This window comes from Mus pahari, chromosome 13, assembly GCF_900095145.1.
Source record: "Mus pahari chromosome 13, PAHARI_EIJ_v1.1, whole genome shotgun sequence".
In the NCBI taxonomy this organism is placed as follows: Eukaryota; Metazoa; Chordata; class Mammalia; order Rodentia; family Muridae; genus Mus; species Mus pahari.
In genome coordinates this window covers 65,454,279-65,481,658 of record NC_034602.1, presented here as the reverse complement: position 1 = coordinate 65,481,658, position 27,380 = coordinate 65,454,279, and the positions used below count along the sequence as shown (strand labels likewise).

At 48.9% G+C, this 27,380-nt stretch overlaps 1 protein-coding gene across 6 annotated transcripts in view; it reads right to left on the bottom strand.

Annotated features, from left to right (window-relative positions):
• Positions 1-25,279, bottom strand: part of Pdgfra (platelet derived growth factor receptor alpha) — a 46,393-nt gene extending 21,114 nt beyond the window's left edge. The window contains exons 1-11 of one of the 6 annotated variants that reach the window (XM_021211344.2): positions 24,331-24,538; positions 24,292-24,294; positions 15,054-15,114; positions 13,472-13,789; positions 10,713-10,973; positions 9,512-9,642; positions 6,533-6,704; positions 6,245-6,434; positions 3,481-3,596; positions 1,633-1,759; positions 58-251 (exon numbers count right to left, since the gene is read on the bottom strand). In XM_021211344.2, coding sequence (XP_021067003.1) covers positions 58-251; positions 1,633-1,759; positions 3,481-3,596; positions 6,245-6,434; positions 6,533-6,704; positions 9,512-9,642; positions 10,713-10,973; positions 13,472-13,789; positions 15,054-15,102 — 1,558 coding nt within the window. In that variant the 5' untranslated portion in view covers positions 15,103-15,114; positions 24,292-24,294; positions 24,331-24,538. Of the gene's footprint in view, positions 1-57; positions 252-1,632; positions 1,760-3,480; positions 3,597-6,244; positions 6,435-6,532; positions 6,705-9,511; positions 9,643-10,712; positions 10,974-13,471; positions 13,790-15,053; positions 15,115-20,561; positions 20,710-21,516; positions 21,687-22,777; positions 22,825-24,291; positions 24,295-24,330; positions 24,539-25,143 lie in introns of those variants that run through there. The other 5 variants (XM_029545009.1, XM_029545008.1, XM_029545007.1 and 2 more) reach the window with 5 other exon arrangements.
• Between the last annotated feature and the right edge of the window lie 2,101 nt (positions 25,280-27,380).

Genomic DNA, 27,380 nt, shown 5'->3' with positions numbered 1-27,380 from the left:
GGGGCTTGGCTGGCCCTGGCTGGTGAGCTGGAGTTGTCTGCCTACTGAGAAACTCACTGGGAGCCACCAGCTTCAGTTCCCGGGTCACAAAGCTGTGGTTGTTCTTTGCCATGCATCGAACTGCGATGGTTTCTTCCACTTTGGCGAAGGACACTCGTCCCTCCACGGTACTCCTGCTGCGGCGAGGGAGCTCTGTGATAATATTCGAGACATTGCTGGCCAAAACGGTCCATGAAGTATCATTATTACATCTAGAGAGAATGGGACACAAATGAAGATCTGATTACCAGGAGTCACAACGACCGGTGACCCTTCCACATTGCTAACATTACATATATTGGGGGGGGGGGCAGTCCTCGTTTTATGGTGCATAGATTTGGGGGTTCTCATTTTATTGGTTCATGTTCACATTAAAATCCATTGGCACCTGCTCAAGAGGAATAATCTCACGTAGATACCGACGTGAATGGTTTGTAAAGGAGGCAGATAAATTCCACAAAATCTAACTACTTGTCTCAGATCTTGAACCTGGGAGCAAACTGGGAGATAGCATCAAACACGTTCAACAGTGCAAATCTCCCACTCCTTTGAAAATAGCCTCTCTCCTCATCGTCAACCCCAGGAAGAGCTTCTAAGGGGTCCCTAAGGCTGCTGGGTTAAGTCGTTACACCTAGAAATCCCAGCACTCAAGTCACCCCACAGCTCTTGGTGAGGAGAGCAGTGGAAAGCTGCACTTTCAGCAGGGACACACTCAAGGCCTTCTGAAAGCAGACAGTCGCTGTTGCTGTGGATCGAGGTGTGAGCACACAGTTCATGGGCCTACCTACGAAGGTGGGGGAGGGGCTAGAGAGGTGGGCCGGCCATGAAGAGCTCACACTGTTCTTACGGAGGGCCGACGTTTGGTTCCCAGCATTCCTACTAAGATGCTCACAACCACCTGTTACTCCACCTTCAGGGGATCCAGTGCCCTCTCCTGGCTTCCAAAGAACAAGTGGATGTGAGGGGTCATGTGGGCACGGCTCTCGGCTCTGTCTACACTGCCAGTCTAGCCACCAACGTTTATGGTAAGAAATAAGAAATGTGGGCTGGGCAGGGCTGGTAGTGCACACCTGTAACCCCAGCGCCTGAGAGAGCAAAGCAGGAGAATGGTATGTTTGACTTCAGCCAAAGCACGTGCTGCATGTTGAGTGAGACCTTATCTCACAACAGGACAGCAAGCTAAAATACATACATACATACATACATACATACATACACACGTATATACATACACAGATAAAACCCATGAACAAGAGTGGTTCTTACAATTCTTCTTGTCTTCACATTATAGAGCATTTTAAGAGAGAAATGGGAAAACAATGGAGATAAAATACAAAAATAAAGGCCCTTTGAGGACATGCACACATGCGCTCACACACACACACACACACACACACACACACACACACCAAGAGATGGAATCCACTTTCAGAAACCTATTGTATAGTTTGTGAGTAATATGAGCCGTGGGCCGAGAAAGAATCACAAATACAAAAAGAGGTCAACCAAAGAAATAAACTTCACATCAGGCCCTTAATGTCATGGAAGAAACATCCCGACCACACAAGAACAGGGAACATCTGGTTTCCATACTTCTTAATATCCTTGCAGATCATCCAGTTGATGTCCGGAAGAGGGGTGCCTTCAGCTATGCACCTCACAGTCTGTCCCCCGCCAGAGCCATGGTGGTCATCTACGAGCTCCAGAATGGACGCAGGAACTGGGAGAGGAAAGGAGAAGTCAGGGTCAGAGCAGCTCTGGCCTCTGGCTGTGGAGGGACATCCCTCAGAGGAATGGTCCCACGGGTTCAGAAACAGTCCTCAAGGGACCGGTTGTGGGTGACAGAAAGGAGCAACTCCAGCCTGGACAGACCCACTCGGTTAACAGCCCCCTCGGTGCCCCTGTTTGGGGGACCCACTCGGTTAACAGTCCCCTCGGTGCCCGTGTTTAGGGGACCCACTCGGTTAACAGTCCCCTCGGTGCCCGTGTTTAGGGGACCCACTCGGTTAACAGTCCCCTCGGTGCTCGTGTTTGGGGGACCCACTCGGTTAACAGTCCCCTCGGTGCCCGTGTTTGGGGAACCCACTCGGTTAACAGCCCCCTCGGTGCCCGTGTTTGGAGGACCCACTCGGTTAACAGCCCCCTCGGTGCCCGTGTTTGGGGGACCCACTCGGTTAACAGTCCCCTCGGTGCCCGTGTTTGGGGGCTTTGTGCCTGGGTGATGCACATCTGGACGGAGGGAGGTGAAGAGTGTCTGAGGTCCTTCCATTTGGAAGGCCAGGGAGCTCCTCCAGCTATCTTTGCATTCGGGATTTGACTAATGGATTTGACAACAGCAGCCTTCACTCAAGCATCAGGGGGCCATCATTAGACTTTAAAGATCTTTTCACCAATTTGTAGTCAAATAAGTTAGAGGCAGGCAAGTGTTTTGCTGGCATATATGAATAGGGACCACATTCGTGTCTGGTGTTTGCGGAGGCCAGAAGAGGGTATTAGAGCCCCTGGAGATGGAGTTAGAGATGGTTGTGAACCACCATGTGGATGTCAGAACCCAAACCCAGCAAGTGATCTTAACCACTGAGCTATCTCTCTAGACCCTTGATTTGTTTTTAAAACATGGGATTCAAGTACCAAATGATGATGATGATGATAATAATAGTAATAAAAATAAATAATAAGCTGAAAAATATACAAGTTTTAGTTTACCTTTATATACTTTGATTTAAAGTAAATAATAATCTAAACTACACAAAACTAAATAAATGTTAAAAATAAATATTAAATATTTTAAAACCTAAGATAAAAATTTTAACTATACAATACATACTTTAATTTAAAATTTTTCCTCAGAACATATTTTTCTCCAGAAGTGTTTTAAATTTCAGACTTTTTCAGAAGTTGGGTCCTAATGAGATAGGTGTCTTAGGGAAGGACTCAGCCTAAGTATGTAATTCATTTATATCTCACATACACCTCATACACATAACCAGGTGGTAATTTTACACAATATTTTTCTATGCCTGAATATTTTCTGACCTGTCACAAGATGTCAGGTCAGGGTGTTCCACTTACGACATCGTGTGAACATTCAAAATGTTTCAATTTTGAGCTAGACGTGGTGACAAATGTCTGGAATAGCGGCCCTTGGGAGGCCGAGGCACGAGTATTGCTATCTCGAGGCTAGCCTGGGCTACATAGGTAGACTATCTCAACTCCTCCCCTGATAAAAATCAAAGTTTCAGATTTGGGGGCATTTCAGAGTTTTGGATGAGGAATGGACCTGAATTTTCAGGCACGACAACACGGTCCCTGACGTGTGTCAGGCCCAGCTTCTACCCCAAGGTCTGGCTTCTCCTCCAAGGCTTTGAAGAGAAGAGCCACGGTGCCTCTGGGGGACAGTCATCCATGAGAGAGCATGGCCTTTACATGATCTTTACTTACCTAGAGTTGACAGCTCAAACGTGTAACTCTTCACGTCATCGTCATTTTGAACTATAATGGTGTAATGGCCACTGTCTTCTTCCTTAGCGCGAATCAGCTTTAATTTGCTTTCATACCTTAAGAGACAAGAAGTTCATTTTCATAAGTAGGAACCAAATAAGCACCAATTGTTTAAGCAGTATTTTATGATTGAAATTTTATTTCTTAAAAAAAAAAATCTTTTTTGTCAATGTCAATGTCTTTTCTAAAATTTGATCTAGTTTCCACACATTGAAAATCTCACTCATAGACTCAATAGAAAACCAAGTATTTTGACATAAGCCATCTCTAGTAGCTACCAATTCTGGCAAGACCCCATTTCTGGGCTTTTTTTGGTGGGTTTTTTTGTTTTGTTTTGTTTTGTTTTGTTTTTTGTTTGTTTGGGGGGGTTTAGTGTTTTGTTTGTTTTGTTTTTAAAGACAGGGTTAAACTGTATCTCTGGCTATTTTGGAACTCCCTCTGTAGCTCAGGCTGGCCTCAAACTGACAGAGATCCCCCTGCCTCTGCCTCCCCAAGTGCTGGGATTAAAGACATGTGTCACCATTGCCCTGCAAGACCTCATTTCTGAATGAAAATAAGAAAAGACTTTCAAAATGAGAACACTTAAGTTGGTAAAAAGTGCTTACTGCTCTAGCCTGGTGGGCTGAATTCAACCCCCAGAAACCACATAAAAAGTCAGATGCAGTGGTACCCATCTCCAACCCCGTCAGATGCAGTGGTACCCATCTCTAACCCCATCAGATGCAGTGGTACCCATCTCTAACCCCATCAGATGCAGTGGTACCCATCTCCATCTCCAACCCCAGTGCTCCTGTCATGAGATGGGAGGAAAAGGCAGGAGAATGCACCGAAGCTCTCGGGACAGCTAGCCTGGAAAGTTCAGCACAGCGCCAGAACCGAGAGAAACCCTGCTTCAACAAGCTATAATGCAGCAACAACATTGACCTCTGACAAACAGGTGTGTGTGCCTGCACGTGCTTCGAGTGTGTGTGCGTGTGCGTGCGTGCGTGCGTGTGTGTGTGTGTGTGTGTGTGTGTGTGTGTGTGTGTATAAGTACAATATTTTCACATTTGACTTTTCATTTCATTATAAAACATCCCAATACACAGAAGCATCTTGAATGGAACAAAATTGTAGAAATTGGCTGGGCATGGTGGCGCATGTCTTTAATCCCAGCACTCAGGAGGCAGAGGCAGGCGAATTTCTGAGTTCGAGGCCAGCCTGGTCTACAAAGTGAGTTCCAGGATAGCCAGGGCTATACAGAGAAACCCTGTCTCGAAAAACCAAAAAGAAAAAAAAATTGTAGAAATTGTTGGATTCCCCACACCTCCACTTCCATGCATATAAAATACAATAACTGCACACACAGAGCACTCTTTCTGAGATTCATTAAATGATATTAAATGTGGGAAAACATTTCATGGGCTACAGTATATCCTGCAAGCACAGGGCCTGTAGAAAAGCAGGCTACACTGGCTTGCCTCTCTCTGCCCACTATTGGATTGGCTTCACGACCGAGTTTCTGGCTGTTGATGGCCAAATGATCAGGCTATTCATAGCCTACATCTGTTTAGCCAAAGTCCACAGGTTCACTGGTTTTTAACTCCATGAAAGCGACTATTCCTTTCACCTTGTGCTGTCTGACCCACCCACGAACGGAAAGGCTAAGTTCTGAAGGGTTCTCGAATCTCAGTAATGACCAGCTTTCCTGCGTCACTCCCCTGACAAGCCTTGCCAACACTGCTTATTAGAGCCTGGAACTCCTTCTCAGACACCCGTGACATGTCAGCTGTGCCAGGAAGACGCCATGTCTCCCAGCGCTCACAAGCTGAGGTGTGAGGATCAGTATGAGTCTGAGGCCAGGCACAACTACATAGCAAGACCCTATCCCAGAAAAGAAAATGTCAACAATAACAACAGCCATAATAGTAATACTAACGAAACAAGAAACATGGCAATAATGACTTTAAATGGTACAGTGGTTCACACCCATAATCCTAGAATAGGGGGATTGTTGAGAGTTTAAGGTCAGCCTGGGCTACAGAAGAAGACCCTATCTCAAAAAAAGAAAAAATAAAATAAATAAAGCACCCTCTGACTCCTGAATTCTACTTATGGCTCAAAAACTTCAAGAAAAATTGTGATGCCCAATGACAGAGTGTCTGCTGAGCATGCAAGGGACACAAGAGATCCAGGGTTGACCAACGGAACAGGGGATGGGGGAGTGGGGGGCAGGGAAGCAGCAGCAGTGGTTAGAAATGAGAGCAACTTGCACTGTCACTGCAGTTAGACTAACGAGACCCCAGTCTCATTTCAGGGGAATCTTGGATTGGGGCAGACGAACTCTAAACAATGGTATTCGGTGACATGTCATGGGAATTACCTCACACATGGAATCAGTTCATAATGTCTGCTGAAGTATGGTGACCATCAAGGTCCAAGCACATCCCATCCCCCCATCTTACTTTCACCTTTACCTAGGAACAGTATGCTGTCCTCCCCTGGGGGACAGAACCTTTTAGTCCTTTCTTCTCGTTTTACGTTAAACACTTACGGATGTATTATCGTCAGGCTGCAATGTTATCTTAAAGTGTGACGAAGCTGTGACTAAAACGTGACTGTAGGCACGTCTCAGCTCAGGTGCTCCCTAGGTGCTCCCTCTGGTAGGCGGATGCGCTCAGAAGACACGTGTGATGGAAGTGACTGGTGAAGGGCCCCCCTTTACCTTGTTTCCTGGCTCTTCTGTACGTCGGTGGTGATCTCGGTGAGATTCTCTATTAGAGTCAAGTTGTCCTTCAGCCACGATATCCTGGGTGTCGGGTAGGCCTGCACCTCCACCACAAATTCTCTGACTTCATGCAAGTTGACAGCTTCCAGCTGGCCAAAGGTGGGCTTGATCTCCACGAAGCCTTTCTCTGTGAAAGCAAGAATTCCCATTAAATAATAGCCACGGCCTGTGCGTCCCGACCTGGTCCCTCGGACGGTGGCAGCCATTTAAGAGAACAGTGGGTACCGTGGACAGAAATGGTGACTCTCTTCATTTCCTTGACCTCTTTCGTGGCCTGACGGGCAGCGCATTCATACTCTCCGCTGTCCTTCACCGTGGCCTTGGGGACAGTCAAAGTGTACACCAGTTTGATGGATGGGAGTTTGATCTCCTCCAACATGGTGATGCCTTTGTTTCTCTGCAGTAGCATACAAGAAAACGCTCGTGTAAAAAAAAAAAAAAGACCCTTCCAGATTGAACCCTAATGTAGGGTTTGTGAGTATAGGAGGCTCATCGGGTCCTAAGCACTGGGCTAACATCATTTTAAAGCATGGCTTTTAAAAGGATCTAGATTTAGTGTTATTTTCACTTCTTGTTACCATATGTGAAGTAGATATAATAATGGCTTTGTTATAGTATTTCCATGCACACACATTTGATTATGTTCATCTGCCATTCGCTCTGCTCTCTTGCCCCTGCCCCTGCCCCTATCCGTGTTGGCAGAATCCCTTCTTTTAAGCGGGAGACCTGGAAATTGGCAGGCTAAGCATATGTGGGAGCCAGGATCGCGTAGGAAATTGGTGTGCTTTGTAAATTTGCTGTGAGCCTAAAGATGCGCTAAAACATAAAACCTCCTAAAGGATAGAAATATAAATAAGAATGTAGAGGGGGAGAAGCCAGCGAGGTCCCTGCCCTCTCAGAGGACTCCTCAGCAGCCAGCAGTTGCTAGGGGAGACACTCTCTCCAGTAATGTAGACCCTGGTAAGTGACCCATGCTCCTGCCAACCCTTTGCCCATCCTCCTGGAAGTCACTTGAATTAATCTAATTGGACCACAAACAGATCGTAAAAAGGCATGAAGGAAAGAAGGGGACTAGCTTAAAAGAAGGGATTCTGCCAACACGGGTGGGGGCGGGGGCAGGGGCAAGAGAACAGAGTGAATGGCAGATGAACATAATCAAATGTGTGTGCATGGAAATGCCATAATGAAGCCATTGTTATATCTACTTCACATATGGTAACAAGAGTGAAAATGACACTAAATCTAGATCCTTTTAAAAGCTGTTCTTTAAAATGATATTAGCGTTAAGTGTGGTGGCCTACAGCTCGAATCAGGAGGCTGATGCAGGACGACTCCCCTGGGGATGAAGCCAGCTTGGGTTATGTAGCAAGTTCTAGGCCAGCCTGGGCTAGAGTGAGCCCCGCTAAACCAAAAGGCAAGCAGAAATTAAAGCCCTGGGCTACGGCAGTAGCTCTAGCTGTGGATCAGCGCCTGCAAGGCTCTGGAGTCAGCCATCAGTATTGCAAAACAACCTTTTAATGAAGGATTCTAAAGGATCTGTCTATCTGTCTGGAATCTGAGATGTGTGCTGCTCTGAGGAGAAGGTTTCCCTGTGTTCCTCCATATTTTACAAAATTTCAAAAAGAAGTTTTCAATACTTTTATGGGAGGAAAAAAAAGTGTTAAAGCATTTTATGTAATTGTGGGTCAAATGTCATGTGTTTTGGCTTAAAAATTTTAAAAATACTTCATAAATGAAGTGTTGTGTTTTAAGGGATTAAAAGTAATGTAGCATGAAGAAAACGACCAAGTCACTGTAGAGTGCAAGGAATATATGACCATATTAGACTGTGAGTGTTCCACAGCGCATGTAGTCCATCGATAACACCTAACGATAATGCCTCACGTAAGAACACCAGACATGCTTCTGCAAGATGGCTCAGTGGGCAAGGGCACTGCCATGCAAACTTAGAGACCTGGGTTCAGCCCCCATAACCCATTTAAAGGTGGAAGCAGAGAGCTGACTCCAGACGAGTAGTCTTCTGAGCTCCATAGCATGTTGTGACAAAGGCACTGCCCCACGCATCCACCGATATCAAATAAAAGTGTGAATGAACAGTCAGGCAGCAAAGAGAGCCAGCAAAAGCATGGGAGAAAAATGGCGAGCAGAAACAAAGTTCTCCAATGACAAAAACGACCAGAGGACAGAAGTTTACAACTCAAGAACAGGGAGTAGGCCTGGAGCGATGGCTCAGCAGGTAAGAGCACTGGCTGCTCTTCCAGAGGTCCTGAGTTCAATTCCCCAGAAACCACATAGTGGCTCACAGTCATCTGTAATGGGATCTGATACCCTATTCTGTCATTCAGGCACACATGCAAGTAAAGTGCATATATATATATATATATATATATATATATATATATATACATGTGTGTATGTGTGTATATATATGTATATATATATGTATGTGTATATATATGTATGTATGTGTATATATGTATATATATATATGTATGTATGTATATATATATATGTATATATGTAATGTGTGCTATATATTATTTTGTAATAGTAAGGAGAAAACTATATACATGATATAGATAATTGACACATGGATTTGTTCCCCATACATAATTGCATACATGTGTTTTGTTCCCTATGAGGCCCCTATCCACAGTATGAAACACCATTTCTGCATTCGATTTACATATTCTTCATACACAGCTCCTATATACTCTCTACAGCTATCAGAGTGAATGAGGCTTTCTATAAAGTTCCAGTCAGATGGGAGGAATAAGTCTGGAGTGCACTTGTGCAGCTTGGTGACTATAGACCACAACGACCCACACGCTTAGCAACACTATCGGACGCCTCACAGCCCCAAGGCGTGTGATCCAAGACAGTGATGACACATGACTGTCAGTTAATATTTACAATCCAGACATTTCTTGCCTTTCTAATGCTTTGATGTTTGTGTTACAGCCACAGAACCTTCCTATTTGTCTCTGCCTTCTCAAGGGGAGCATGTCCCTTGTGGTCATGCCAAACTCTGCCTGGTTGAGAAAAAATTAAAAGTTCTGGAGTCGAATGTGCCCATTGCCCAGATGGGAAGCTGAGGCCCAGAGAAGCTCAGGGATGTGCCCATCCTGGAGAAACACCTCTGGTGTGTAGAGTTACAAGTCCTGATGTGTGGGTTCCATGAGCTCCTTACCCCGGGGTACCTACCACTTCTCCGGGGTAAGTCCACTGCAGATCAACGACCTCATTGTTAAAGACGGCACAGGTCACCACGATCGTTTCTCCTGCCTTATACACGGTCTGTCGTGTGTCCATCTCCAGATTCAGTTCTGACGTTGCTGTAATGAAGAAACAAAGAAAATACAGTACAGTCAGGATCTCAAAGTAAAACCTGTAGCTGAATCAGGGTCATTAAAAACAACAAAAAAATCATGTCCAAACTAGTGTAATGGGGCCAAAAGCCGGACCATCTAAGGGGCTTGGACTTTGAGTCTTACACAACTTGGGATATAACAGAAATACAAAATAACGATGGCAAAACTCAGTCTCTTTTAACCAGAACATCATATGCCTGGGCTATATGGCTCTGTGGCTGCACTCTTTCAAGCCACCAAAAGTCTCTGTGCCCCTGGCTGTCACTTCTATTCTGTGCCTCTCAGTTATTCTTTTTTATTTTTTTTAAAGATTTATTTATTTTATGTATGTGAGCACACTGTTACTGTGGCTGTCTTCAGACACACCAGAAAAGGGCATCAGATCCCATTACAGTTGGTTGTGAGCCACCATGTGGTTGCTGGGAATTGAACTCAGGACCTCTGGAAGAGCAGTCAGTGCTCTTAACCACTGAGCCATTTCTCCAGCCCTCCCTCAGTTATTCTTAGCACCTCCCACAGCCCAGCACAAAATAAGTTTGTAACAAGAGGCAAGTGACATTTTCTTGCTTCTGCTCCATGTCCGTGTAAAGTCCCCACCTAAAAATCGGCCACCACAACCCCCCTCCCCGTGTGTGAGAGAGACTTTGCCAGTCAGGCTAATGAACCCCTCACATCAAAGGGAAGAAGTTTTAGCCTCTTTAACTATAGTCTTCCTTCAAAACTGAAATCGCTTGATTCTTAAGTTACTGAAATTAATCTAGGCCTCCAACCCCCTGGGGTGTAAGTTTGCTTCTTAGGGCTGCACAGTCAAGAATAGGAACCGAATAGTAAGAGGCTTATGCAAGAAAGAATTCCTTGAGGTATGTTTCAGGGAACATGCTGTCTTACACGTAGAAGCCAGTTCTGCCTGTAGTGATTTTTTAAGCCTGCGTTATTATAGCTACAGAGGTCAGCCACGTTATATAGAGAAGAGGCAATGCCCAAATTAAAAAGCCTTGTTTGCCCGTCGCTCTCACTTAGAGAGGTGAAAGTACCTTTCAAGGCGTAAACGTTAAACTCGCTGGTCTTGAACGTCCTCCCTTTGACGGTGGCCTCACAGACGTAAGGCCCCACGCTGAAGGTCCCGTTGAAGCCCTGCCTGCTGTCATAGGAGGCAAGCACCAGCCTCCCGTTATTGTGCAAGGTGACTTGAGTCTCCGGATCTGTGGTGCGACAAGGTATGATGGCAGAATCATCCTCTTCCACGATGACTAAAGAATCTGTCATCCCGAGAGGCACAAAGGCCATGTCTGGGTCTGTGATTTTTAAAGAGAGAGAGAAGAATCTATTATGGCTTCGTTTCATTTTTACACACATATACAGGGGGGAAAAAGTGTTTCGTTAGCATTATCATCATTGTCGTCATCATCATCATCATCATCATCATCATCGTTAGCTTCACCACCATCGTTGCTGTTTAGCATTAAAGTGACATTCTAAATTCCTGCCCTTTTCACAACAAAATGTTCTATTGTGAGAAAAGGGGCACTTCGGAGCTGGAGAGGAATAAAATGCTTACCAGGCAAACGTGAGGACCAGAGTTCAGACCCCCAGCACCCGTGCACATGCCGTAAAGGTAGGATGTGAATGGCAGTCACCTGTCTTCCAAAGCTCTTTCCATTTCCCAGCCACATAAAGCCCCACTGTTCTAATTTGTGTTCAGAGTTCTGGACACTTGAACCCTGTCCACACAGAGTTCAGACAGGTATGCATCCGGTTCAGGTTCAGACAGATAGAGTGATGACTAATCTTCCCTACTACTGAATACCACCTATGTGATGTGTAGGTAACACCGGGGTCCTTCTCTGTACAGCTGTTCACCAACGCTACATACAGATACCGACAGCTCCAGCTTGGCCAAGGCTCAGAGCGGAGGCGAGGTGGGTGGCAAACCAAATGCATCGAAAGCTTTCAGCTAAGCCTGGATTCCACAGAAAGCGCATCCCTCCAACCACAGAGGGCTTAACAGTCTAGGGCCTAGCCCTGTCGCCCTCTGACCCTAAAGTCACACTCCCCAGCAATGCTTCCTGTCAATGGCCAAGGGCACCTGAGGCCCATGGGTAAGAAGGCAGTGCCGTACCGATCCTAATGGAGTCCAGCAGGAGCCCTCCACCCCTTTCCTCAGCAGACACGAGGTCATATCATCAACACGGAAACTCCTCTAAATGTGAATGACAAAGGCAAAAAGAATTGCTCCCCACTCGTCAAGAGTAAATGCACGTCTGTATGAAAGCTGAAACCAAGTGGCTATGTGGGATCTACCCTAGTGAACTGTGAGTATCCAAAGCAGGACCTGCCGCCTGGTAATCCTGCCTCCCACAGAAGACATGGCGCCTCATACACTTCTAAGTGCCTGCTCACACTGCCTGAACCAAACAGAATGACTACATTCGATTTCTTTCTTTCTTTTTTTTTTTTCTTTTGCACCATCTGAATAAAAGACACACCACAGTAAAGACTTTTCAAAATTAATAAAGCCCTGACATGTTGACAATAAACACTTCTCTGGGTAGAATCGACAGTCTCCCACTTGCTGGGAAAGTGCCCTCTCACTGAGTCAGCTCCAAGCCTTTCTCTTTTAAAACAACATGTATTTTAAATACCACTGTTTCAGCTTTCCTACAAAGATGCATTTACTCTTGAAGAGTGAGAAGGAATTCTTTTTGCCTTTGTCATTAACATTTAGGGGAATTTCCATGTTTGTTTATTTGGGGTTTGTGTGTGTGTGTGTGTGTGTGTGTGTGTGTGTGTGTGTGTTCTGGCTGAATGTATGCAGTGCGGGTCGAGGCCAGAAGAGGGCGCTAGTCTCCTGTAACTGTGTTAACAGAGGGATGCATCTTTGTGAGTCCTAGGAACCAAACCTGGGTCCTCTGCAAGAGCTGTGAATGCTCCCAAAACTGGAACCGTCTCTCCAAGCCTCCCATGAGTTTTCCTTGATTTTGAATGTGCAAGTGATCTGTCTTTCATTTGTGTTATTTTGTTGGTCATAATGTGGGCCGTCTCTACTACTTAAGAGGCTGAGACAGGAGGACTAGCTGAGTCTAGCAGTTGGACGGTTGCCTGGGCAACATGCCAAGCTCTCATCTCAAAAGTAGCAACAACGAACAAAACAAACAAAACACCTGAGTCAGGTACCAAATGCACATAGTTCTGTGACTCGGGAGGTGAGGTCAGAGGATGGTAAATTCTGAGCCAGTCCGGTCTACGTAAGGCGACCTTATCTCAAACACAAAACCAAAAAGCAAACACAAACCCAGCAAGCTAAGCATCCCTGTGCCCTTAAGCACTCAGAAGGCTGAAGCCGTAGGATTGCTGTAAGTTAGAAGCCAGCAAGTTCTAAGACAGTGAGAGCCTCAAGAACCAAAGACAGACAGGCAGGCAGACAGAGCTAAGGAGATGGTCCAGTGAGTAAGAGCACTTGCTTTAAAAGCGTGAGTACCAGAGTTCAAATCCCAAAGACTCACATAAAAAGAAAAAAAAAAAAATCTATATCCTTAGCTCTGTGGAAGGTGGAGGCAGGAGGATAGCTTGGGTTTGCAGCCCCCCACCCCCACCCCGATCCAGCCTCAGTGAGAGTTCCAGTGAGAGACAGACAGACAGACAGAGATGAAGGAAGGAAAAAACTGTTTTCTACGCTGCAAATTTCTCTGCAACAAACATTTATGAATTCCTCATGTTTTATGCCCCTTAGCTCGGTGACTCAGAGGCAGGCAGGGCAGGACGCAGCGTGGTCTAGGAGAGCCCTGCAACTCACCTGGTACATAGATATAAATGTGCCTGCCCTCGATCTCACTCTCATCGGTCTGAGTGTGGTTGTAGTAGCAAGTGTACCATCCGGTGTGGGCTGCGGAGGCGTTGACCACTTCCAGCACTGTGACAAAGAGGCCACTGTTGTTTTCCTCATTCCTGATTTCCACGTTGGGGTCCTCTTCTTCAGACATGGGGTGCTGCCAGCTCACTTCACTCTCCCCAAGGCATCTCAGAGAAAAGGACGAATTCAGCTGCACAATCCTCTCATTCTCATTTGGGAGGATAGAGGGTAATAGGAGCTGGCAGAAGATGAGGCCCGGCCCTGCAGAAAGGGACGGCCATTGAATAGGGTGAGCCAGAAAGGACGACTTCTCCACAGCACTGAGAGTAGCCACAGTGGCGGCTTATATGAACAACGACCATTTCTACGTGAAACTCTGTTCCTCTGGATACCCATGAAAGGCCCCCCATTATAACAGCCACTGCATCTGCTGAGGGCAGCAAGTGTTCCAACGGCCTCGACAGCCCCACCAAACGCCCTTATTCACCCCTCCAAACACTCAAACGGATAAAGGATGTCTGATTCCAATTCCATATTTCACACTCTTATGTGTGACCATAAAATATCCCAGTGCGGTCTGGGCTCAAGCACATATGGGTTCTTTATCATGCATATGCCCTGCAGAAGTTTCCCTTGGTTTAAAAAAAAAAAAAAAAAAGAAGTGGGCAGGAGATGTGAGAAGAGGGGCAGGGAGAGAGGCCCGAACAAAGCACACAGCAGATCTGGGCTCACTCAGGAATCCCACGTTTTTCCTCGCTGCCGCCCTCTGGCACGCCATCTCTCCTTAATGATTTCCAAAAACCAAAGCAGGAAGGCATGGGTTTAAATTCACAAATAATAAATAAAATGCAGGCGGGGGGGGGGAGGGCTTGAAACTAATCCCTGAGCTTCACGTTTCAGCCGAGCTTCCCTTGTCTGAAGAGAAGGAGACACGTTCTGACTTAATTATTAATTAATGGTCTCTAGTTTCCCTCGGTGCCTAACTTTGGAGTACTGTCTGCGACAGACCAACACGTGGATAGAATCTACCGAGTGCCAGGCCAGCGCTCTACCACTGAGCATCTCCCCAGCCCTCTTTTTCCTTTTTGTTTTTAAAGACGGGGTCTCACTATGTCGCCCTGGCACACCGCGAGTTTATGATCTTCCTGCAACAGCCTCCCAAGTGGCTGGGATTACAGGTTTGAGTCCCTAAGCCTGATGAAGGGCTCCCGAGTCTTTACACTATTTGAGCATGCTCAAATCGATCTGCTCCTTCTTTGCTGTAAGCCCATCCCAGAGAGAAGAAGGCAGTGGGCAAGTTCAGGCAACATGTCAATGTCAAGATTATTCCTCCCTTCAGACCCCTGACAGAAAGTGCTTGTTTTGAAATGGAATTGGTGCCATTTAGCAAAGGCCACCAAAAGTGCCTGTTGGTTTTGTCTCACCCCCTTTGCACCCAGGTGCAGGTGAGAGGCCCTCAGAGCATGGATGTTGGCTCCCTGGAACAGTGAGTTAGGAGAACAAGGACGCATGTGCGGATACATACCTGTGAGGAGACAGCTGAGGACCAGAAAGACCCCGTGGGAGGTCCCCATAGCTCCTGAGACCTGCAAATGACAAAAGCCAAACATAAACAGCATTAGCCAAACAGAAAGCCACTGGTGCAATGACCGTCAGCGGAAGCATGTCCCAGCTTAAGGCTGCCGACTAACACAGTCAGACAGCTAAGAGGGAAGCACCAAAGAGCACGGCGGAGCCTGAGAGTTACGTCAGTGTCCTCAACTACTGTCTCCAAAGGGGACACGTCTCTGCTTCTTGTGGGCTGTCCCTTGCTTCACGTCACGGCTCATCAGCAGTTTGAATCTTTTTATTTTCAGAAAAGGCTGGAACAATTTGACAATAATGCGTGGTTTTGAGGTAACCCTAGCTTTGAGGCAGCCTCGGTGAGACAGAAGCCTGCAAGAGCATTGGCTTCCAGCCTGTGTTTAGGTGGGACCTGGACATATGGCCAGGCTACCAGAAGCTTGGAAAGCCCAGAACAGGAACACAAACAAAGGGACAACAGAGAGAAAGGAGAAGAGGCACAGCATGGTGGATGTACACTTAGATTCCATCCATTGGGAGGCACAGAAAACATCACTCATTGTCGGGATCGGTGCAGACCAAATTCTGGGGAATAGAAAGGTTCCTTCTTAGAAATCTCTATACAGGAGGAGCCTCCATTTTACAGTTTCTTAGTGTGCAGTACAGACGCTTAGCAAATGATCCAAAACCACAAAGCCAGGGGCAGATCCAGAAGTGCGTGTGTGTGTGTGTGTGTGTGTGTGTGTGTGTGTTACCTGTCTGTCTGTCTGTGTGTGTGTACATGCAGGTGTGCATGTGTGTACAGGTGTATGTGGAAGGCAGTGATTGTCATCAGTTGTTTTCCTTATCATTCTACACTATTTTTTTTTTTTAAGCAAGGCCTCTGTCTGAGCCTGGAGCTCACAGATGTCGGTAGCCAGGCAGACCAGCAATCCCTAGGGATCTGGGAAAGGTTAGCCTTTCTGCGCCCACTCTTCCCCAATACAACCTGCCCCTGACCCCTCTCCTTCTCTGCACACCACAATTAGAAAACCTAATTGCAGGGTTGTGGACCAAATGCACTTAGAAAGATGCTGTCTGGCTTAATGGTCTCTGAGGATGTTGGCAGGTGCCGGAGGATGTAGGATTTCCAAACTGCTGTGGTGACAGCCCCGGGAGGCCCCAGAGCCAAGCTGGTTGCCTGATTTACCACAATTAGCAGTGAGAGCCTGTGTGTTTGTACACACCAACATCAACCTCCCACCGATAATCCACTTGGCCAGCTACAAAGCGGCTCCCTGGTGCCAGCGTGCCGTGCCGGGCTGGGGATTTATCACATTCCCACCCTTGTACCACCCCAGCCAGGGTCAGCAGCTATGGATCTTTCAAGCCCCCGCTAAGCTCAAGAGAAAGGACTCAGCACAGGGACTGAGCAGGCTCTGAAGAACGGCCTGCCCCAGCCAGGCTCCAGCAAATTTCCTTCTGTGTGTTCAGATATGGTAGACTTGCTGCCAAGGGGTGGTGATTTACTGGCGTTCAAAGTGGGCAACGAAAACAGAGAGAGCGATAACGATGCGAGTGTCCACATGTGTTTGCTTAAGATTCCCAACCCCAGACCCTGATAGCAGCCGTTGCCTGGCTAGGTGCATGCCCTTACTCGTCAGAGACCAGACAATCCGGCCATGAATAACAGTCGCACGCCTGTCCCATGGTGAGAAAGAGAGCCCCAGGGCAGAGGAAGAGACTCCCCAGTGCTTGCTCTACAGAAGATTTCCCGGAAGGGAGTCTTAGCTTGACTGGTGCTTTCCCAACCTGCAAGGACCATTCTTTAGTTAGTTGCTCGCAGCTGGGAACATCCACACCTCAGACATACAGACAGAGCCCTGAATATGCACAGGTCAGACGTACAGCTAGAGGGAGCTGCGGTTGCAAAATCTGAGGCTTGTAGCACTGTAAGTCGGTGAGATGGAGACTAAACACTTTGCAAGGGGGAGGAATAGATTTCACTTTTAAAAAAAAACAAAAAACAAAAACATTAATGGGGCTGGTGAGACAGTCAGGTGGGTCGGGATGCTTGCCCCAAGACTAAGGACCTGAGATAGAGCCCCAAAACCCAAGTGGTGAGAAGAGAAAGCTAGCTCCCATACGTGGTCCTCTGACCTCCACACATGCACTGCGGCACACACACAGGTAACAAAGACATGAATGTATTCTTAAATTAAATCACTTATTAGTCAGGCATAGTGAAGGAGAGACAAAAGGCTAGCCTGGTGGGGGCTCTAAGAGACTTTTTAAAAAAGACTTATTTATTTTATGTGTGTGAGTATACTGTCGTCAGACACACCAGAAGAGGGCATCAGATCCCATTACAGACGGCTGTGAGCCACCATGTGGTTGCTGGGGATTGAACTCAGGACCTCTGGAAGAGCAGTCAGTGCTCTTAACCACTGAGCCATCTCTCTAGCCCCAGAGACCTGATCACAAATAAATAAATAGATAGATAGGTATCGTTTCTTGCTCCCACACTGATTCCATGTTGGACATCAGTCTCCTGCCCCGCCATGTTCACATTTCAAAAACCATGCCACAGTGGGAGAGATGAGCCAGACTGTGAGATTGCTGCCCCGCTCACTCTCCGGTGTCATGGGACATCTCCAACCTGTTGTTCTCATTCCTTCTCAGACGAGATTCTGATTCCAGCCCGGACACTGTCTATCCCTTTGAACTTAGGTCTTGTCTCTAACTTGAAGCCAACCATCACTGGCTTGCCCGCTCGCCTCCCTGCGTCCTAAGGGACTAGCGCACACAGTTTCAAAGTGCCTGATGCTCACTTAGACTTGGCCTGCAGAGTCCTAAGATGTTAGAGGATACCAGGTCCATGAACTTCTTCTTGACTTAAGTGGAGCCCTGGACGCCCCACATCTCTTCCTTCTGCCTAGTGGGAAAGAGGATGAAAAACCTCTATTGAGCTGGTATCTCTGTGACTACTCTGCAATGTCAACTAACACGTACAGTCCTAAAACACATAAGTCGATCTGACTGTGGCCACTGTCTCCATCCACCCCTTTTCCATCCCTCCCTTCTTCTTTCTCTCCCTCTAGTTCTTCCATATACACGACGTAGCCCGGGTTGGCCTTGAACTCCAGCTCTCCTGCTGCAGAGCAGTACACTCCACTGCAGAGACCACAGGGCAAGTTTGAAAGTAAACAAGATGCAAGCTTGCTCCCAGAAGAGCTACCACTCCCCTGAGGCTGGGACCAGCTTCCCTGACAGTAAGGGCAAAAAAAAAAAAACAAAAAAAAAAAAAACAAAAAACAAAAAAAAACACGGATTTCGCTGCTCAGCCACTGGACAATGAAATCCACCCTACCCTGTTCCAATTAAAGACCACAGGAGGCTCTCAGCCACCAAAGCCACCAGGGCCCTTCAAGACTCAGATTTCCGAGGTTTGGTTAATTTCAGCTCTCCTAAGTTAATTCTAACTATGAAAATAACACATCTCGGTTTTTGTTTTGTTTCTCCTCTCAGAACTTCAGCCCAGGCAGTTTAAATATGGGTCTGCAATGGTGGCCACTTCTGCATTTTCTAGTCCAAATTGTATTTCCCAGGACCTGTACCCCCACCAGGGTCTGCGGTGTTTTGATCTGCCAGAGCACACGACGCGATTAAATGTTCCAATAAGGAACAGGGGCTGGGACACTTTCACACACATACATTTTAAGGGGCAGCCCGGGTTCATAGACCTTTCTAGTCTCTCTGCACCACATATGTAACTATGAAAGACTATGTAACACATCCTTCCGACTGTCACTAAAGGAATAGAAAAGTCGTCAGGTGTCTTGATGTCACCAAGCCCACATGCTGGGTTTACAGAAGGAAAAAAACCCTGCTCCCTTCCTTACAGGCCTGCTCGCATAAACCCTGTTCATTATGTAAGTGTAAAAGGGTAGCAATTAAGGCTTGGTGTAGCTCAGCCACACAGTGCTTACTGAGCATTTGGAGGGACTAAATTTGATCTCTGGACCACACACACACACACACACACACACACACACACAGTTGGAAACTACACAAATGTCTGAAAAATCAAATCAAATCTGTTCCTCTGGCGATTGTTGCAGACTCACAAGAAAGAATAATTAATAAAATCATCTTTGTACTCCTCAAGAGCAAAAAAGGGGGATGGAGGGATAGCACAGTGGTTAAGGTCACTGAATGGTCCCCCACAGCAGCTCAGACTCAGGAATCTGACACCCTCTTTTGGTCTTAGAAGACACCAGGTATGCACAAGACTCATATATATAAATGTGGGGGAACCGCCCCCATACACTTGAAATAAAAATTTGAGAGGGAAAGGGGAGGGAGGAAGGAAGGAAGGAGAACACCACAGGCTTGCTCACAGGCTAATCTGGGGGGAAATTTTTTCAACTGAGGTTCCTGCTTGTGGACGTTGTACATCGTGGTGCGGAGCCTAGTGCGCACCACGATGTACAACGTCCACAAGCAGGAGAGAGAGAGAAACTTCCCTCCTAACCAATACTTGGAATTTGCCAAGCCCGCTCAGAGGCATATGCAGTTCCTCAGAGTAGACAGCAGATGGCAGTGTTGGTTCAAGAACCAGTGTCCTGCTGTCTCTGAGCTGCAGGCGCCATTGAAACCAGTTCTGACTTTTACAAAAATCTTAGGTTAATTTTTACTTTTAGATTTCGTGATGACTTGCAGTTGAACTCCTAGGCGTGGAAACAGAAAGAACAAAACTCCTATCTAAAATGCTAAATGTCTCTGGGGACCTCCAGGGACTTCGGTGAGGAACAAACACCGCCATCGTCACCATCAGCATAATTATCATCACCACTGCCCAAAGAGGGACCAAGACACAGCCGCGCCTCGAGAGCCAGGAAGATAGCGCTGTGGACCAGGTCTCAAAGATGTTGCAGAACTGGTCGATTGGGTTTAGGGAAACAACACCCTTTGACTTTCCACCCCTCCAGGCATGAAGGCTACCTGGACCCCGCGAAGAGAGACCACGACGCCTTTCCCTGGCACTCAGTTCTCGCTGCTCGTAAACCCGCCCCCTGAGGATGTCCCTGCAGCCTGGCTGGTTTGAAACGACTATTCCCATTGCTCGGTAACGCGGAGTCTAAGACAGCAACCGGCCAAGGGAGCTTGCGCCGTCCTGGAGCGCACAAGCGGGCCACTCTCCCCCAAGACCTCCCTGGATCCGAAATCCCACCACCCCCTCCACCCACCTTCTGCTAAATTAAGACGCTCCCATTCTCCAGCTCAAACCCGGACCCTCAGCCCACCCTCGTCCACCCAACGCCTCTGCGCCAACGCAGTGCCCGCAGGAAAGCTCAAGAGCGACCCAGGTGAGCCCAAATTCCGGGCGCACCAGGCACCCGGCTGGGGACCGCTCGACCGCCCAGGGCTACTGGGACAAGGGTCGAGCTGCGGGAGCCACTAGAGGGCGCGGCAACCCCGCTGATCTTACCCGCTGGCTCCGGCGTCGCTCACAGCTCAAGCTCCGGGTCCCCGACAGCGCTGCGCGCACTGGGGCCGATTCTCGGGATCCCGACCACCGCTCTTTGGGTGTCTCTCTGTGTCTATGACTGTGTCTGCCTGTCTCTCTGTGTGTCTCTGTCTCTGCCTCTCTCTCTCTCTCTCTCTCTCTCTCTCTCTCCCCCCGTGAGTGTGTGTGTGTGTGGTGTGTGTGTGTGTCTGTCTGTCTCCCCTATCCCCAACACCCTGTCTCCCTCAACCCCCGCGCCACAAGATCGCCACCAGATACCAGGCGACACGGATCTACCCGACGATCCCAGGCCCAAGCCCCTTTCCTCCCAGCTCAGGACCGCGGAGGCCGCCGCGCCCCAGGCTCTAAGCTCAGCGTTTGCATTGTTTTCAACTGCGACCTGAGAGGAGACTGGGCAGGGTGGAGGGAGGGGGCCAGGTTTAGGGTTACAGGCGAGCCACAGCGCCTCCTGCAGGCCAGCCAGCGCCGCCCGCAGCCGCCAGAGCCAAAGGCTGGACCAAGCTCTATGGATTTGGGTCTGGAGTGCCCACCTTGCCCCCTTTGTTTGCCCTGTCCCTGGGCACCCCTGCTCTACTTCATGCCTCTAACTTCTCTACCTCCCGGAAGGAAGGGAACCGAAGTAGAAGGAAGAGACTCTCCAAGTCCGTGGCTTACGTTTATCTCCTCCTCCTACCGTCTAAGTTCCCTGCTAGTATTCATGGTTCGCCCTTCAGTTTAAAACAAAAGAAAAAGACATTGAACTACTTCGGAGGGGGGAGCACCGATGAGGTCGGGGATCAGAAAGCAGTCAGGAAAAGCTGCTGCCCGGACTCTGCATCCCACACTGAGTACTCTCCTACAAGACCCACCCTCCTCCTCCTCCTCCTCCTCCTCCCTTTTCCTCCTCTGGCGGCCAGACTGTCGCTGAGCCTCTCACCTTTGAGTCACCTATCCAGCTTTCCAGTCAGCAACCTTTAACCTGGATGCTACTCACTGAAGGGCCGAGGGGGATCCCACCCTTCGAGGTCACCAGGCAGAAGGACGATCACCACGTCCCCAGGTCCCGCGCAGCCTAGGTCCTGTCCCCAGGAGGCAGAAATCCCGCCCGCCAGCTTCGGCGTCTGACGCGTTTGCAGCCAGAAGCCCCTCCCCCTGCATATCTCCCCTGCCCGCGCCCAGGAAGAAAGTAGAAGCCCCTGGGCCCAGAACTGGGAGGCCAGGTTCTGAGTCCCAACCCTGCGGGTCTGCAGACTCCAGCAAAAGAAGAGAGCCGGAGCAATAACTAGGGGAGTTGGACTGTGTTCTCTTTCTTTCTTTCTCTCCCGCCAGCTTTATAAACCCAGCTGTACTAGAGACAACCCAAAACAGGACTTTTGCAAGAGTTCCAAAGCAGGAACTGACCAAGGCGACAAATTAATTGGTGTGTCACACACTCGCAAACACACACACACACACACACACACACACACACACTCACTCCTGTTATGGAATCGAAGGATTCCTCATCAAGAGGAGTTTGGAAAGAAAGAGGCCGAGAGGAAGGATAAAATGGAAAGCCTTGGTCCGGGGAAAATCCGAGCCCAAGAGAGGTTATGTAAATCCCAGTGCGACGGCAGAAGAGGTGCGCACCCCGAGGAGCGCCCTCAGCCCCGCGCCTCTTCTGAGACTTTGGGTGTTAAATCTGAGGCTGTACAGCTGCAGACCACAGTGTGGGTTTACACTAGAGGCCTCCTCCGGCTCCTCAAGGCTGCCTAAGACTGATCCGAAACCATTCAGGAGAAGCAATTCAGTCCAAAACATTGAGCAATTCCGCCACGAAGCCAAAAAACCGTTTCCCACACCGCCCAGCCTGGGGCTTTTTCTGGGCAGCTCTGTCCGACGCTGGGCAGCCCAGACTTTTAAAAGTGCCACCCACGCCCCCTCCCCAGCTTGGGTTCCCCCACGCACACCCCCTCCGGGTCTTCTAGAGGTCTTAGCAGAGCTGGGGGCTTTTAAGCGCGGGTTCTGCAAGGGCGCCCCAAAGCAGACAAACAGGCCAACACTTCCTTTCTCGCCAAGGCTGGTCGCCAAGTCACTGGCAACTCCTGCACACCTGGCTGCGAGGTACTGGCTTGGTCCTGCTGCAGACCAGGGCCGAGTCATACTGCCTTACTTTACGGACTGTCCCACACTCCCTCCAAACAGAAAGAATCGCCGACCTCAGAGGCTTCAAAGCCAAGTGAACGCCGCCTGCTTTCCCGGCCCTGCTCGAGTTTGGCGAGGGAAGTTAATCTCACATGTATAAACTGATTTCCAAGGGAGTAACGGTGACGGAGGGAAGTCTGCGCGGAGACCGCCCCTGAGTTTTGCAGAATACTGGGCGTTGGGAGCAAAAGGGGGGGGCACTGGAGAGGTTGCATTCAGGCGACCTGTGCCACGCTTCTATCATCCCAGGGCAGAGAGGCACCCAGAGTTCCGTAGGCAGGAGGCGAGGGCGTTTTGCCTCTTATATTTCTGCTTACCTGCACCCACGTCTGTCCTCTCAGAGATGTCCTGGCTTCTTCACAAGAGGTCAGCTCCTAGGCAGGGATCTTGCCTCTTTGCTGCCTGCGGCCAGGACTAAGCAAGAGCCAGCCCCCCACCCCACCCCCGGCCGTGCAGAAAAGACTCCACTGGAGACGCAAGCGAGCCGAGTGGGGGTGGGGACTACGGAGCACAATGAGGGCCCCTCGGAGTGCAGTTCGAAATTCCTCAAATCCCAGTTGCTGGAATGCGAGGCCAGGACGACTTCTTCACTCGGGGCCAAATGTGTTTGTCATTATTCCAGATCGCTCGTCCGCGCCGCCGCTGCCGCTGCCGCCGCCGCCTGCGTCGCCGGGGTGAGAGGCGCACGATCCGAGCGCACTGCGGATTCCGCCCGAGGCTTCTAGCACCCAAGTAATTCGCTCCGAACTCTCCGGAACCCTCGGAGCCGGCGCCCCTCGCCCGCGCGCCCCTCTCACGGTGCCGCAGCCGCCACCGCTGCGCTCAAGTCTGGACCCAGATGTTTCCAGCAGCAGCGCCGTCCAGTAATTACGAGGGCTCGACTGGCGCCGAGTGTGCCCGGCCGGCATCCGAGGACCGACCTCCTCCAGCCGAGCCCTTCACACCTCCCTTTTTCCTAGCGCTTTCCCGCGCCCCACTCGGCGGCCCTTTCCCCCTACACACACACACACACACACACACACACACACACACACACACACTTCTCCTGGTGCGTCCCCTCCCCAAGCTTCGCGCCGCACCACCCGCTACAGCGTAGTCCCGCCAAACCGCGGGCGACGAATGAAAATACTCATTAAAAACCTGTCCTCTTTCGTGACCCACTGCCAAGAGGCCAAGAGCCGCGGCTTCTACCCCCCAATGTTACTTGGTGTTCCTCCCAGTAAGCACGAACGCCACCCCCACTCTGGAGGAAAACCTCAAAAATGTAAGCCTAACAATTTCTTTGGAAGGCTATAGGATTGTGTAGAGAGGAAAAAAAAAACATTGCTTTTAAAATAGGTCTGGAATTTTTTTCTTCTTTTTAATCTTTGACTCTCTAATGGTCCCCCTCCCCATCCCAGTGAAGTTTATTCAGAATAAGTTACTTTCTGGATACACCGCTGAATTCAGCTGTTTTGTTTTTGTTTTCCTCGTCTCCCAAAATTTGAAGTTACTTAGCTTCTTGCAGCCCCAAGTTATGATCAGGGACCTTCTTTCGAAACAAAAGTCACTTTTTCCTCTCCCTTACCTTCTTCTATGTCAATTTGCAAAGAAAATCCGATACCCGGAGTGAAAAGTAAGCCCCAAGCCTCAGGTCCTCGCCCGCAGCTCCTCCGTTTGTTTCTCTCCCTCAAGCTCCAACAGTAATGGGCTCAAAAACCCACATTTTGTAATTGATTCAATGTTATAGTCCATCCTCCAAAAACTAATCATTTGCTTAAAGTAAATAGCTGTCAGGAAATGAAGTCCCCCCCCCTTGGTCTCTTCAAAATAAAAGTTTCCCTAGGACTCCTTGCTCTCTGAATCTCTCAGGCTCAAGACCTCTCCTTTGCTTTTTGCTCTTATGCAATCAGGGGGGCCAGTCCCAACCCCCAGACTTCAACAACAACGAGGAGGGGGGAGCAAACCAGATGGGGTGGGGTGGGGGGCTGAAGGGGGAAGTGTTGAAGTTCTGCCGGGGAAAGAGGTTTCATGAAACTACAAACAGCCATCATTTCCAAAATGAGTTGACTTCCCAATTTAGGTGTGTGTGGGGGCGTGCTATTGTTTTGTATTCTCTTCGAAAAGAACATACACGTAAAATTGCTGCTCATTTCTAAAACGAATATAAATCTAGAATTCAAATTATCCTTTCTATAGACCGGGCCTCTCTAGAAATATGGCCCTGGGGAGGAATTCTAACGTGGCTGCATCGTTTTGAACTGGGGGTCTTAAGGGAAAGTGCCGTGTAGTTGCTAATCCTTTAATGGGATTAGGAAACTGTGGAGTCTAATAGGAAGATGATGGGTTTTTGAAAGGCCGGATTGTGAGGCGGTGTGCAAATAACGGTTGTTCAGCGTACCTTTGGGATGTTCTCCGGAAGAAGGAAAGAACGACCTTTATCCCTTCGGAGCCCCTTATCTGGTCCTGCCTTTGTTTTCGGGGGTTATCTGGTCCTCGCTTCTTCTATCTTCATATGAACAAGCTCAGGCTAGGCGTGACTACCAAACGCCTGCCCTCTGCATCTTGATGGCAGAAGGATTTTGACCTTCTTAAATTCCACCCTTCCGAGTGAGTCGCATGCGAAGTTCGCTAGGAAAGCTTTCAGGACCTTTGAGCCACAAACCAGGGAACCCAAGACGCCCAGCGAGAAACAGTTGGGACACGGCGATCCTGCATGCGAGGGAAAGGGGGCGCTGACACTCCAGGAACCAAACCTGGGCAAAGCGGGACTTCCCGGAGCGGGTGGGGGAAGGGAGGGCCTTCGACTTGCGCTCTATTTTTGAATGCTTTTGGTGGGGAGATGTGAGAAGTCCTCTATCTCCATCACTACCACCACCACTACCTCCATCTCACACATCAAAATTAAAATGGACAAGGTGGCCAGGTGGATAACAAAACGTCGAATAACCATCGGTTATTTCACCGCGATAGTGGACCTGAGACTGGCGAAAATCACAGAGGTTTCCCCGAAATGCCGAGTGCTGTCCCTAAATGGGACAGGACCGACCGTGGGGGTGTCAGGCTCGGGAAGAGGATGCCTGGAGCTGGGCTGAGAGCCCCAATTCTCCGCCCTTCTGCACGCCCGCCTCTGGTGTATCTTCAGCTCGAGTGACTACCCTGCTCACTATTACTTCCACATGTTCCTTCAGGAAACCATTGAAGGCGAAATGTATGAACAGCCCCTTGTTCGGAATGCTAGCAGGATACCGTAATGTTTGTAGATAATGAACAGGATGCTAAGGACTCCTGCGAGCCCACTTATACACACACACACACACACACACACACACACACACACACACACACACACACGGAGGGGGGGCGCTTTCAGCTGTTGTTAAAAGCAAGTCAAGATTTAGGTTGTTGTAGCAGGTAGCCAAGGAGGGTGAGTCTGGGGCTGAGATTCTGCAGAGGAGAGCCTGCTTTGCAACGAACACCCTACCCGCTCTACCCCACTACCTGCCTCAAGCAGGGCCCCTGCGTTCTCCTCCCACAAATGGTAACTTCACAGTTCATTTCAGAGCAGTTTTAAAGGAGTCCGAAAAGCGGGCCGGCTCGGGTATCCTGGGGGCAGTAACTCCTCGGGAGTTTAAAGGGGAGAAAAAGGATGAGTATCGAGCACCCAGTTGCTCTTCTGGCAGTAATTACCTGCCTAATTTAAATGATGCCTTTGTTATGATCATTAACAAACATTTGCTAAAGGTTTCCATGTGTGACATTCCCTAAGGTTTAAAGGCCTGGAGAGCTGACTCCCGGGATAGTGCCCCAGTAGGGGGTGGAGCAGGCAAGCAAATGGTTGGGCGAAGATCTCGCTGAGTCGGGACCCAGCGAAGCATCTGCCTTTCCTGCAAAAGCAAAATAAACCCAGTGGTCTGGAGCCACCTCCGGGCAGGAGGCCTGGGAGCTCAGGCGGTTGGTTTCTGAAACCAGGTCCTGCCCCCGCCCTCCCACTGCTCATAGGCGGGTTTGAATCGCATTTTCCGCCCTCCACTCTCTGGGGGCTGAAGGAAAGATCTGGTCTGTGCCCGTCACTCAGCCCAGGGTGTCAGGGGGAGGGGGCCAGCCCAGTTCTTGCCCTGTTCTAAAAAATCCTTCCAGATTGTTCCCTCGACGCCCCGGGTCCTGGGTGGTCTCAGAGCCGAAGAAGGCAAGTGCCAGTGCCTAACCAAGGTCTTTTCTCCCCTTCCTGAACTTCTGTCCCTGACGTTGTGAGGGGAACCAAGTCACTTGGTGAGTCTAATGGAATAGCTTTCTGCTTGGGTTACTGTGTCAAGAACCCAACTTGCACTCAGTTTGTGGTTGTCGATCCTTTGGGTCTTACTTATTCCCTGGATTTAAGAATGAGGTTTTCCCAACAGCTGAGACCGGAGGAGGCCCAACTCGCGCGAGGTCCGGAACTTTGGGGAATCGGATGGAAAAGGATGCAGTTCGTACCCTGGCCTTATGCCCCGTGGCCTGGGGGCGGCCAGAAATAGGGTACAGGGGTATGAAGAGACGCTGACTCCTATAGATGACTTAACCTTCAAGAGAAGGTCCCCGTGAACTTTTGGCAATCACATCAAAATTGTCACTGACAGGAAATAAACTCTGCCTTGC